The 12,906-nt window shown below is 54.7% G+C and overlaps 3 protein-coding genes across 11 annotated transcripts in view; 1 reads left to right on the top strand and 2 right to left on the bottom strand.

Annotated features, from left to right (window-relative positions):
• Positions 1–274: 274 nt before the first annotated feature.
• TIMM29 (translocase of inner mitochondrial membrane 29) lies at positions 275–2,018 on the bottom strand. The gene is made up of 2 exons (XM_072947719.1): positions 1,871–2,018; positions 275–1,795 (listed from the first exon to the last, which is right to left on the bottom strand). Exons 1-2 carry the CDS (start codon positions 1,962–1,964, stop codon positions 1,107–1,109), a joined length of 783 nt encoding a protein of 260 aa, XP_072803820.1. The 5' UTR covers positions 1,965–2,018; the 3' UTR covers positions 275–1,106.
• Positions 2,019–2,086: 68 nt separating this feature from the next.
• On the top strand, positions 2,087–7,373 carry YIPF2 (Yip1 domain family member 2). 6 transcript variants are annotated; one of them, XM_072947715.1, is made up of 10 exons: positions 2,087–2,201; positions 2,352–2,407; positions 2,799–2,953; positions 3,036–3,116; positions 4,113–4,200; positions 5,465–5,581; positions 5,666–5,832; positions 5,911–6,093; positions 6,181–6,308; positions 6,403–7,373. In XM_072947715.1, the coding sequence occupies exons 2-9, from the start codon at positions 2,377–2,379 to the stop codon at positions 6,289–6,291; spliced, it is 933 nt and encodes a 310-aa protein (XP_072803816.1). In that variant the 5' UTR covers positions 2,087–2,201; positions 2,352–2,376; the 3' UTR covers positions 6,292–6,308; positions 6,403–7,373. The 6 variants fall into 6 exon arrangements, with proteins under 6 accessions (XP_072803816.1, XP_006206553.1, XP_015096531.1 ...); XM_006206491.4 differs by having other exon boundaries at positions 2,089–2,201; positions 2,802–2,953; XM_015241045.3 differs by lacking the exon at positions 2,087–2,201 and having other exon boundaries at positions 2,208–2,407; positions 2,802–2,953.
• Positions 6,768–12,906, bottom strand: part of CARM1 (coactivator associated arginine methyltransferase 1) — a 37,810-nt gene continuing 31,671 nt past the window's right edge. Inside the window, exons 9-16 of one of the 4 annotated variants that reach the window (XM_072947711.1) lie at positions 9,915–10,000; positions 9,641–9,730; positions 9,025–9,162; positions 8,846–8,935; positions 8,606–8,769; positions 8,427–8,531; positions 8,127–8,195; positions 6,768–8,000 (exon numbers count right to left, since the gene is read on the bottom strand). In XM_072947711.1, the coding sequence (XP_072803812.1) occupies positions 7,858–8,000; positions 8,127–8,195; positions 8,427–8,531; positions 8,606–8,769; positions 8,846–8,935; positions 9,025–9,162; positions 9,641–9,730; positions 9,915–10,000 (885 nt within the window). In that variant the 3' untranslated portion in view covers positions 6,768–7,857. The remainder of the gene's footprint in view (positions 8,001–8,126; positions 8,196–8,426; positions 8,532–8,605; positions 8,770–8,845; positions 8,936–9,024; positions 9,163–9,640; positions 9,731–9,914; positions 10,001–12,906) is intronic. The other 3 variants (XM_031689794.2, XM_072947712.1, XM_072947713.1) reach the window with 3 other exon arrangements.

Here is a 12,906-nt window from a genome sequence, read left to right as displayed (position 1 = left end):
GGTCAAAGAGAGTACTTTGATAGATGAGTTTCAGGATTAAGTCACAGCGTTGGGAATTACAGTTTGAATCATGATCCTGCTGCAGCTTTGGAAAAATAATGTATTTTCCCTTTTTCCTTTGTAAAATGGAGATACTAACATAAAATGTTCCCCTGCCCCCAAAATAAGGATATAAAAATTACCATGTGTCTAACTCACCCCACAGTATGAATGGAAGGTCCAAGTACCAAAACTTCAGAGCGAAACAGATAACCATAACGTCACAACAAAGATGGTTGTTTCAACTCCTGGTTTATTAGCTAGCCACAGGCCACCTAGGTGACAGAGGTAGCCTCATTCCTCTAATACTTTAGTTTTAAAAATATGACTTCTATAACCCAGCTATGTACACCAACATATTCCTTTCCATGGGATTGTGTATTTTCAGGGTTACTGAAGTATAACATCACCAGAAGCTAAGATTTCATACTGATTTCTAGGTCAGAAAATGCTTTATCCCTCCAAGTCACTTTAACATCACTATCAATACACATATGGTAAAAAGCAGGTTGTTTTTGCAAAAAACTTTCCTGTAAAATCCAGTCATACAATTGTCAATCTCCTGGTTTGTATTGCTTATATAGACCATTACCATTTGGGGGAAGCTGGGTGAAGGCTACCAGCATGCCTCTATTATTCTTCCAGTTTCTGCAACTACAATTATTCCAACATTTTAAAAGATGTTACTCGTGGAAATAGAGGATCAACATTTCAAGTTCTTAGGAGAGCTTGGAAATCACCCAGTAACTGTGATACCTCAGTTGGAAACCGTGAAGCCCAGAGAGGAAGGCTTATTTACGCAGAAGGCTCATTACCAGCTCTGGCAGTGATAAACATTACAGGGCATATCGCTCTGCTTTCCCCAACTCCTAGACCAAGGAGGCGCTGCATTAGCGGTTGGCTTACAAGGAATAGATGAGAGGGAGGCCCCCAACTCTGTGAAAACCCAGGGAGAGAACTCCACACATAATTTATGTCAATCACTCTGCATCTGAGGCTCGCTCACACCAATTGCACAATCCCAGGCGAACATTCTGTCGGGTCTCAGAGCCGTTCCCCACCAGGTTTCATCTCGCGACCTCTGATTTCAGCATCGAGTCGGCCTGGCTCAGGGCGAGCTGGTCCTTCTTCTCCTTCTGTAACATCTGCTCCTCCCACAGCGCCTGGTCCACCTGATCGTCGGTGAGCACCACAGGCTTGTATTTCTCGTCGAAGAGCCGCTCATTGGCCTCCGAGTGCAGCTGATGCGGCCCGACGACGCGCAGATGTACCGGCAGGTAGAGGAACTCGTCGTCGTTGATGTCGCAGTCGCGCATCCGGGCCCCCAGAACCCACCAGCGGCCCACGAAGCCCACGTCCAGGATCCGACCCGGGAAGTCGGTCCAGCGGGGCTGCAGGTAGCGGCAGCGGGCCTGGTAGAGGCTGGTTTGGGCGTCGAAGGGCGCCTCGTACACAAGCGAGAAGAGGCCCAGGCTTACGTGGCGCAGGCAGCCTCGACCCCGCAGCCACAGCAGCCGCTGCACGTGCGCTTCCGAGTCGCGGTTGCGTGTGGCGGGAGCCAGCAGCAGAAGGGTCCCCGACGCGTCGAGCAGCGCCTCCTCGAAGGCCGCCTCGCTCGGCGCCAAGGCGCAGCAGGCCGCCGCGCCACCCAGCAGCCCCACGTAGACCGCCGCCCGCCCAGGCCGGGCCCGTGCCGCTGCCGCCGCGTCCCCGCAGGCCTCGGCGTAGTCCCGGAGCAGCGCCCGGGACCAGGCACCTGAGGGGAGAGAAGCGCGATGGGAGCAGCATAAGGCTTCGGCCACCCACCCCGTCGCTTCCCGCCGCTACTCACCTAACCGCGCCCACACGCCAGGCTTTGCCGCCGCAGCATCAACCGCCTCTTCCCGGCTTCGGGACCAAAATCTCTTCAGAGCGGCCGCAGCCATCCTCTTCCGGCTTGGTGTCCTCTCTCCGAAGAGAAACGCCAGGTGTGCGAAATAAAAGGCCCGGGGAGTCCCTTCTGGGCAAACGCCAGCATTGCCGGAAGTGGTTTCCCATCGGAACGGGATAGAAGACGGACCCACGCCGGATGTTGCTGTCTGGTCCGAGGGGGTTGTATGTAACGGGTAGGCGGGTCGCGCAGGCGCAGAGAGGCCGCGCCACGCCGGTTGAAGTAGCCTCAGGTGAAGGGGGCGGGGGTACACCTGTGGGGCAAGAACGGCGAGTTCACGCCGTGCTGGGTGTGGATCCGCCTCGGGGCTGAGAGCTAGCCTCCAGGAGGGCCGCCTAGTGGGGTTGCGGGTGGGCCTGATTGGCCTCTGTCCTCGGAGCAGGATGCAGTGACGCCCCTGAGCGACCATGGCAGCGGCGGATGAGCTGGCCTTCCACGGTGAGTGCAGCCGCGACCTGGCCCGACTCCTCTTACCTACACTGGCCAGAACCTCCCATCCAGGTTCCAACTCAGATCTAACCCGAACCTCGGTCAGCTGTGAGCCCTGCCCCAGGCATGAAACGCACCCCTAACTCGAGTCCCGCACCAGCCCTTAACTCAGACCTCTAACCCGAGCCTGTACCTCGTCCCAGAACCAGCCCTCAATTGCGGTCCCGTATTAGGAATGAGGGAACACACCTCCTTACCACTCTCCAAAACTGAGGAAGCTGTGCCCTGTGACCACTGAAGTGGTCACGGTTAGTCTTGGCTCCCAGCTGAGCGGTGGGCAAAACCAAATTGTCTTGACACTTCCCCCCCAAGTACACCTGTGCCTCGTACTCCTTCTCAGCAGAGTTTGAGGAAGCCACTAATCTGCTGGCCCAGACCCCAGATGCGGCCATCACCAGAAGTGATCAGCTGACCCCCCAGGGTCACGTGGCTGTGGTCATGGACTCAGGTGGCAGCTATGGAGCTGACGACGAGGTGGAGAGTGACAAGGCCGCGGTGAGTCCCATGAGTCTCGTGCCCCGCCTCTTGTCTAGCCCCCACCGCCCCCTACCCCCCACTGAAAGCACCCTCTGTGCAGCTCCTACAGGAGGAGAAGCAGCAGCCTGGTTTCTGGACCTTTGGCTACTACCAGAGCTTCTTTGACGTGGATACCTCACAGGTGATGCTGGGAAAGGTGTTGGGATGGGGTTTGGAGTCACACTTGGGGTTCAGCCACTTGTCACTGAGCACTTCCTGCGCACCAGGCCCTGAGCAAGTGCTGGCAGTACACTGGCAGGAGGACAAGAACTCCCTGGGCTGGTAGAGGTCACCGTGGCATACTGCAAGGATTATGACATGACTGAGACTCTTGGGAACACAGGGGACCCACAAGACATGGTGGATTAGGGAAAGGCCTCCTGGAGGAGATGAGGAATTTGCTGAGACTTCACAGAGAAGGTAGACTGGGGCAGGCAGAGTGGAGCCTAAGTGTGTTCCAGGCCCAGGGAAGAGCACACACAGAGGACCAAAGGTGAGAGAAGAGGCACAAACTTCTGCAGAGGCTGTCACTCAGTCTGGAGAGTGAGGTGGGGCACAGACAGAGAGAAGCCAGATCACCAAGGGCTTCATGGGCTATGTTGAGGAGTCTGGGTTTTATCCTAAGGGTGCTGGGGAGTCATGGAAGGGTTTAGAGCAGGAGAGGATTGAGGAGCATTGAACGTGGATCAGAGGCCCCAGGCTAGGGTGAAAGATGAGGGGAGGGTAAACTAGGGCTGCAGAGTAGAGGTCGTGCTGGGAGATGTGGGAAGAATGAATGCCCAGGAACTGTTGACTGTCCTTATTGGGGTGGGGGAAGAGACGAAAAAGGGGACTCTAGGGCAACCAAGCTGAGAGGAGGGGGAAGCAAAGAAGGTGGCAGGCTCAGAAGTGTCCTTCAGAGTGGTGGGACACCGGGATACTGAGTGGGGGCTGGCCAGGGGAAGGGGCTCCAGGCCATGGGAATAGCCCATCAAAAACCCAGAGGGGAGAGAGGGAGGAGTCCTTCCTAGCAGAGGGGGAAGAGAGGAGGTGGAGGCCAGCAGGGAAGGAGCATCTAAGAAGCTAGACCCCTTTCCCTTGTGGGTGGTCAGGAGCCCCAAGCAGGCTTCCATCCTCGGCCCCGGCCTTCCCCCTCCAGGTCCTGGACCGGATCAAAGGCTCGCTGCTGCCCCGGCCCGGCCACAACTTTGTACGACACCATCTGCGGAATCGGCCAGACCTGTATGGTAAGTGAGGGTGTGCGTTCAGTTCATTCGATTCTTCATTCAACAAGTGTGGACTGAGTGCCAGGGTCTGGTATACAACTGAGAACAAAGCAGCGTCACTCCTGGAGAATGTGAAACTCAACACTCCATTCAGGGAGAAAGAGCCAAAAAAGGCTGTGGAGGGCGATGGGGCTGGGATGAATGGCAGAGGGTTTGGACGGTGAGTTGCCATGGGTTGGTCATGGGGGGCCCTGCTGAGGAGGGGAGGGAATGAGCTGGTTGGTGTGGGGTCGGGGCGGGGAGCCCTAGGGGAAGAACACTATGGAAGCGCTCAAAACCCTGTGGCAGAAACACACCTGAACTGCAGAGCAGCACTGTCACTGGACAGTACTGAGCTGCCTGGAGGCCAGAGGTGACAGGACAGACCACACAGGCCTCTAATACTTTCATGAGAAGGGACGCTAGTTGAGAGCCCTGAGGTGCTCGGGCCTGTAGCGGGTGAGGGCAGAAGCTGGGAGACTAGGGAGGAGGAAGCTGCCATGGCCCAGGCACAGGATGATGGGGCCTGGCCTTGGAGGGGAGAGAGGTGTGGTTGAAGTCTGGCATGTGTCATAGATGGAGCCCACAGGATTTGCTGACACACTAGATGTGGGCTGGGGGCACAAGAGACAAGGATGCTCCCGAGTGTTCTGTCTGCACTGCAAGGAGGGAGCCACTAGTTATTAAAGGGACAACCCGGGCTGATTCTAGGGGAGAGAGGGGGTGGGGTGGGGTGGAGACGCCCACATGGAAATGTTGAAGTTAAACCCCAGGCTCATGGCAGAGGCCCGGACCTGAGACATTGGGGGTCATCAGCACAGAGGTGGCAGAAGACTCAGAAGTGGGACAAAATCACACAAAGGGTGACCACAGGGAGAGGGCTAAGGATGGGGCCCTGGCTGGCTGCCCACCGTTTAAGAATCTGGGAGTTAAAAAGGTTGAGCTGCTGCTGTTGAGACAAAAGCAAGAGCAGAAAATTCGGGAACCACATGGAGAGCGTTTCCAGAAGGAGGGGGTTTCAGCTACAACAAAGGCTGTTGAGAGGCCAAGAAAGATGAGGTCTGAGCACCAGCTCTGGATTCAGCCACCAGGTGGTCACTGGTGTGATGCCAGCTTGATGAGTTGGGTCAATGGAGCGCTGGGGGTGGAGGCGGCCTGGGGCTTGGGAAGCAGCTGGGACAAGATGGGACAAGACACCTGTCCTAGGAGCTCCCGCCCTGGGACCCTGACCACACACCGCCCGCAGGTCCCTTCTGGATCTGTGCCACACTGGCCTTTGTCTTGGCCATCACCGGCAACCTGACCCTGGTGCTGGCCCAGAGGAGGGACCCGTCCATCCACTACAGCCCCCAGTTCCACAAAGGTAGGCAAGTGGGCAAGGCCTGGTGCCTGGCAGGGCTGGGGGTGCTGTGGGGCCCTGGGGGTGATGCCCTGCTTTGCCCGACAGTGACCGTGGCCGGCATCACCATCTACTGCTACGCGTGGCTGGTGCCACTGGCGCTGTGGGGCTTCCTGCGGTGGCGCAGGGGCGTCCGGGAGCGTGTGGGGCCTTATACCTTCCTGGAGACTGTGTGCGTCTACGGCTACTCCCTCTTTGTCTTCATTCCCACCGTGGTGAGTGGGGCCTGGGGACGGGTGGGCCCCAGGGACCGCGGAGATGGCCTGGTAGCCAGCTGCCTGTGTCGCCCCCAGGTCCTGTGGCTGATTCCTGTCCCATGGCTGCAGTGGCTCTTTGGGGCCCTGGCCCTGGCCCTGTCAGCTGCTGGCCTGGTGTTCACCCTGTGGCCTGTGGTCCGTGAGGACACTAGGCTGGCGGCCACGGTGCTGCTCTCCACCGTGGTGCTGCTCCACACCCTCCTGGCCATGGGCTGTAAGGTAGGGGTCCGGGGGGTCCTGGGCTGGGCCTTGGGGTCAGGGGCTGGCTCTCTGGCTCAGACACTGACCTCAGGGGTCTCTGTTCAGTTTTACTTCTTCCAGCCGCTGCCTCTGGAGCACGTGGCGCCTCCCCACCAGGCCATGTCTCAGCCCCCAAACACCCTGCCACCCACGCTGCCAAGGTCCATGGCAACCTAGGATGGCTGGAGCCACAGGTGAGGAAGTGTTTCCAGCTGTGGCTGAGGGGGTCTCCGTCCCCCTCCAAGATTAGAAGTCATGGGGCCACTCCTAGGAGTTTCTCTCTTTCAGGCCCAACGTGAGGGGACGCCTCCGCCTGTCCTGCCCCCGAGATGGTGATTGAAGTCTCCCCTGAAACCTCAACATCATTCTGCTACTTTCCAGACTTTTCTTACAAAGCAAACACTTTTATTTTCTATGCAAAGGTGATTCAGAGAATTTATATAAAGGCGGGAGAGGGGCAGCACAGGGAGCTTCCGGGGCGGCCATCACCCCATGGGCCGTCTGCCAGGGCGGGTGGCAAAGGGGCCACCCCAGCCTCGGCTGGGCTTGCTCTTTCCGGAGTTAGTGGGCCCTGGGCCTAGCCTGAGCTCCGCCACGTCCGAGTCTGGGGTGTTAGAAATGGGGAGTGGAAGAAAATTGCCTGTGCTGAAACATACATTTCCTTCTTTATTTTGTTTTTTTCCTTTTCCTTTTTTTTTTTTGGAGAGGTCCCTGCAAGGCCCCTTCCCAGGCTGGGGAGGGACCAAAATGCCATCATGGTATTAGGGACTGGAGCATCTACAAATACTGAAGGGGATACACAGGCCTAACATTAGCTACGAGGAGAAAGGACGCCTTCCATGACAGACCCTTGAGGTTTCTGCGTCTGCCCCAAGTGGCTGACGGTGACCCTTCCCTCCAGGCCCAGGGCCCATGGGGCCACCTGTTCTAGCTCTTGGTGCGGGTTGGGGAGGGAGCCCTGCAGGGGCTCAGGGACAGGACAGCAGCAAGACGCAGGGGCCGAGGACGGAGGGCCTTCCCGACAGCCGGGTGGGTTGTACATTCAAGTGTGAGGTGAACCCTTTGGTGGGAGGGGGCCGAGGGGCTTCAGAGGCCCGGCCCCACCCCATCCTGAAGACTCGGCAGGGCCGCCCCTCACCACTGAGCCTCTGAGTGGGGGAGAGGGGCTGCTGGCTCGGCCCGGCCGGCCTGATTTCTCAGAGGGTCTGTGGATTGACACTGGTTCTTTTTGTAAAAAAATAAAATTAAAAAAAGCAGCATGTCACGCCCATTGTGACCAAGGCCTGGTAGTTGAAGGGGAGGCCCCGCCCAGCCCAGACGGCCTGCCCACTGGAGACAGGCAATGGGGGCGGCCCAGGGGATGGGCGGGGCGGCAGCTGCCCACCTCCCTCGGGCCATGCCTGCAGCTGTCAGGCTCAGACACGCCTGTTACAGAAGATGTCAAACCCAGGTCAGGGTGGAGAGGGCAGGAGGGGGCAACAGGGCTCCCACGACATGATCGTGTGTAAAATATGGCAGCGACACGCGCTCAGGGCCAAGACTGGGGGGAGGGCAGTGGGGTGGGGGCGGCGGCGGCAACGTTGTGTAAAAAAGTGTTCAAGTTCCCATAGCAAAGAGGGCTGTGACCGGGTGTTTGGGCTTCTCCAGCACAGGGGTGAGAGCCGCCTGGGTGGAGGGGTGGGGTGGGCAGGGTCTTCATTTGGTTTCCTGGTGCTGTCAGTCCGTCCCCGCCGGGGGGGGGGCCTAGCTCCCGTAGTGCATGGTGTTGGTCGGGATGGACATGGGCGAGGCCATCGAGATGGCGGGGCCGCCCATGGTGAACTGGCTGTTGACCGCGTAGTGGGCACTGGAGCTGCCGCCGCTGCTGCCCTGAGCGCCAGAGGACCCTGTGGGGCAAGGCGCGGGCACTGAGGGGCCGGCTCTGCCCTCGCCCGCCCAGACCCAGGCAGAGTCAGAGAGAGAGAGCGCGGCGGCGCACACCCTGGGACCCTGCTCCCTGCGCCCGCCGTTACCTTGGACAATCCCCGTGCTCATTATGGAGCCCATCCGAGAGTGGGTGTGATTGACAATCCCCGTGTTGGCTGCGCAGCAAGAGGGAGGAAGGAAGGAAGGGAGACGGCGTCACCGCCCCCAGCCTGCCCGGCCGCGTGCCCGGCGTGGTGGGCGCTCAGACCCAGGCGTGGGGAGGAGGGTGCGGCGGCGACGGCAGAGCGAGGCAGAGAGAAAGGGAACGGAGGTCCTCAGCCCCGGGAAGAGGAAGAGGTGGTGCTGGAGAAGGACTGAGCCCCACCGCGCCGCCCACCTGCACTCACCTAAAGGGATCAGGTTGTTGTGGCCCACGCTGGAGCCACCAGCGATAACACTGCTCAGGTCGTAGGCGGTCGGCATCCCTGTGCCAGGGAGGGAGATGTCAGGGGCAGGGGACAGTGTCCTGTGCAGGGGTTGGAGGGGCCTGGGCCACCAGCGTTTGCCCAGGGAGCACTGGCAGGGGTGACCAGGAGGTGGCCCCGCCACCCGCCCCGCCCGCGTGGGGCCAGCTCACCAGCCACGGCCATCCCGCTGCTGAGGTTGTACGTGCTGCCGGTGTTCCACATGTTCTCCGAGGGGGACGTGTAGTGGGAGCCGGGCGGGGGCGAGGGCGTCGTGCCTGTGTATCTGCAGCAGAGACAGACCTGTGGGCAGGGCTGTGGGCCAGGATCGTGCCCCTGCACAGGCCCCGGGCCCATCCTACCTGAAGAAAGGGTTTTTTAGGTCCAGGAGGTTACTGGATTTGGAGCCCGTCTGGTCTACCTGGGCCACAATACTGATGTCGTAGCTCTGTCTGCAGAGAAGGCAGGGAGCGGCTGCCCTGAGCTGGCTGCAGGGATGGACAGACCCCTGCCTCCCCCAGCCCCGGGTGGCAGCTCACACCTTTTGTTGGCAATAAGCAGACATGTCCCTGAGAGCGTGTCCCCGGCCTTGGCGAACAGCGGTGACTGGAACAGGCACCGGACCTGGTACCAGTGGGTCAGGGGCTCCGTCGGGGCCGTGGACAGCCACACGGTCATTCTGCCAAGCAGGGACAGGCGTCCACTTGACTGGGCTGGGGCCCCCAGCATGTGCACCTTGAGCTCTCCCCAGGCATCTGCCCCCTTCCCCCCGGCGGACCCCTGGGGCTCTGGAGCCAAGACAGGCTGGCTGCCCGGGAAGTCTCAGGCACACACCTGAATGCACCCCACACACACAGACACACACACACGCAGCACCACAGCCATGGGCACCCACTCACCCTGACATACATGCTAAGAGACACAGATCAGGTCCATGAAGAATAGTCACTCAGAACACGGGAGATAACCCCCCACCAAGAGTCTCCTGCTTGAAGGCCAGCTCCCACTGCCTTTTGGAAGGGACAGTGGAGCCTGGAGGAGTCGTGTCCTGCCCTCCCAGCCCCCAATTTGTCATCTAAGCCAGCCAGGCCCAGGAGCCTCACCCGCAGGCAACCTTTGGGGCCTGGGGCAGGGGCTACATGCCCTGCTGCACTCACATGGAGCCGATGAAAGCAACGTCAAACCAGAAGGCCAGACCGTGAACTAGCCCAGAATGCAGCATGTGGAATTTGAATGGGATTTCTATCCTGGAAGGCAAAGGGCAGCGATTACAAGGGGAGCTGAATAGGCGCTGCCAGGACAGAAGAGGGGTGTCCGGTGTAGCGTGTTGGGTCCCTGCCTGCCCTCCCTGTGGCGCTGCCTGAGGGAACCGGCTGCAGCCCCACACTTGGCGGAGTCAGGTTCAGGGGGACAGGACGTGGGTGCAGGTACCTGTGCAAATCTCCTTCTTTGGCTTCTAAGAAGTTCACCGTGTACTTGACAGACTTGGCCATCAGGATCCGGATGTCAAATGTGTCCTGGGAGAGATCACAGCTGTGAGCTGGCTTCAGCCAGGGAGGCAGCAAGGAAGGGGAGAGCCCTGCCCCTCTTCCTCAGTCTGGCCGTGGCCTCTAGGCATTCAGCTAAAGGCAATTAGGTGGCAGCTCTCAAAATGACAACCACTCATCTGCATTGAAGACTTGGCGGTTCCACTTCTGGGTTTTAACCTACAGATAAATGTGTGCACGTACAAACTTACACACGTAATTACAGATTGCCTATAGTAGTGACACATGGGAAACCGTCAAATTAAACCAACAATGGTCCATCAATAAAAGACTGTATATGAAAAAAAAAAAAAAGAGGATGTTTATGAACAGATGGGGAAAGATCTCCAAGATAAATTGTTAAGCAAGTTCACAAAAAAAGCAACTTAGAGAACACTGTGCTGACGTCCACTCCCAGCTATGATGGAGATTTTGCATCAGACTAACGCTCCTGCCAAAAACTACACAAGCTGAATAGAAATAAAGGGGGAAAACCCAGTTGTTTGAAAGCCCTGGAGAGCAACCACAGCAGCCACAGCTCTGGGGCCAAGATCCTGGAGGGAGATGCTTTTTGGCCTGTGTCTTTGCTCCTGGGGTGGGGCCTTTCAGCGGCTTCCCTGGGTGGGGAAAGCAAAATGGGGGCTCAGGGTTATCAGGAAGGCAGCTAGGACCAAGGGGCCAAGATGCTAAAGAAAAGGGAGATGTGGAAATACAAGGCGGACGTTCTACACGTGCCATTTGCCAGTTCCTGAGCTGCATGTGGGATGGGAGTTAGGGAAACCAAGCAGAAAGCCATTTCTATGTGATTAAAAAGCTAAAGAAAGGTTCAGCAGCACACTGGTGCTGGGACGCTGGTACCGCTGAAGACTATGCCCTAAAGCAGCGGTTCTCAAAACCTGGTCCTTTCCAGAACACCCTCAAGGTCAAAATTAGTCTCACAGTAACATGAGATGTTTTCTGCCCTTTTCGTTTGTTTATTCACCGGTGATATTACAGGAATCCAACTGTCTTCTATTAAGCTAGACATTCAAGAGATTTGCAAATTAAAAATGATGCTATTCTTGCTGAAAAGTTTTGGAAAATAGTTTTCTTTTTAAAAATATTTATGTTAAAATGTAATGGGTTTATTATCTTTAAATTACCTGTAAGTGTGTATTTTCAAATTTCTTGGGTTTAGTTTTTAATACCAATAGATATTGATGGTGTATCAATCAATATAATGCACATGAACAAAAGTTCTTTGGGATCCTACATGTTCGAGAATGTAAAGGGGTCCTGAGACCAAAATGTTTGAGAACCACTGCCTTACAGGGAAGCCAGGAAATACACCAGCCAAGCAGAGTCTGAAATGCAGCCTCCAAATATCTCAAACGCCTCACTGGACCAACATGATCTGTCCTTATGGCTAATTGCCTGAAGAAACACAAATCCCTGGAAAGAAAAACAACATTCAGGGCCTCTATAATTTTCCATCCTGGTATTCAATGACCAGGCACACCAAGAAACAGGACCAAAGAGCCAAAACCAAGAATAAAGAACAGAAATACACTTAGCGCTTATCCAGACACTAAAAGTGATCCGAGACTTATAATTAATATGTTCAAGAAAAAAGGTGAAAAGATTTCACAGAGAACTGAAAAAAAAAAAGCAAAATGAAATTCTAGAACTGAAATTAAGAATTAGAAAATTGGAGGTGGGTATTGAATGAAGGCAGTCAAGAAGTACTACAAACTTCTAGTTATAAATACTAGGGATGTAATGTACAACCTGATAAATATAATTAACCCTGCTGTGTATTATATATGAAAGTTGGCAGAGTAAATCCTAAGAGTTCTCATCACAAATTTTTTTCAAAAAAAACCAATTCTGATTAGACATAGCATAGAGGATTGGAATTGAGAGACAGATCAGGAGAAAACATGAAAATTATGCAATTGGGAGGGAAAAGGACAAAACATACAGAAAAGAGTATAAGAATCATGTGAGACGTGGTGAAAAGGTCTAATGTGCACATAATCAGAGTCCCAAAGGAAGAAAGAAAACGGGGAGGAGGTACTGCTTAAAGAGATGCTGCCCTAGAGCCTCACGGAACTAGTGAAAGACAATCGAGAGGGGGAAGCCAGTAATACATACTTTAGTAAAACAGCAGATGGAAAGAACAGAGTTAAAAGGAAACAACACTCAGGATAAACAGAAAAATAGCAAGATGCTAGACTTATAGCCATAAAGACCAGTAATTACATTAAACATAAATGGTCTACATATCCTAATTAAAAGATAAAAAAACTGTCAATCTGGTTAAAAAACAAAACCCAAATATATGCTGTTTACATGAGATAAACCTTAAGTAATAAGGTCATAAAATGGCTGAAAGTAGAAGGATGGAAAAATATGCATCATACACAGATTAACCAAAGAAAGCTAATGTAGATAAAATGTTATCAGAAAAAAACAGACTTTAAGGCAAGAAGTACTACTAGAGATAAAAAATAGACACTTTTGCTAGGGACAAAAGGCTCAATCCAACAGGAAGATATAAAAATAATCCTAAAACGGTACGCATCTGGTAATAATGTCAAAAAATACAAGGCAAAAACTATCAGAACTAAATGGAAAAATAAATCTACAATCAGCTATAGGAAAAGCAGAAAAAAAAAAGTAGAGTCAGAGAAGACGGTAAATAAATGTCACCTAAGTTACATTAACATAACAGTGTACTCAGGTGATTAGTATACATTTTTCTCAAGCACACATGGAATATAAACCACATACTGGGCATAAAGCAACCCTCAACAGATTTCAAAGGACTGAAATCATGCAGTGTATGTTCTCTGAGCACAGAGACGGTGAGACAGAACAATATATTGATTATGCTTACTTCGAGAGAGAAAAGTTTA

This window comes from Vicugna pacos, chromosome 22 (genome assembly GCF_048564905.1).
Source record: "Vicugna pacos chromosome 22, VicPac4, whole genome shotgun sequence".
Classification (NCBI taxonomy): domain Eukaryota; kingdom Metazoa; phylum Chordata; class Mammalia; order Artiodactyla; family Camelidae; genus Vicugna; species Vicugna pacos.
This window is presented reverse-complemented; position numbering and strand designations above follow the sequence as displayed.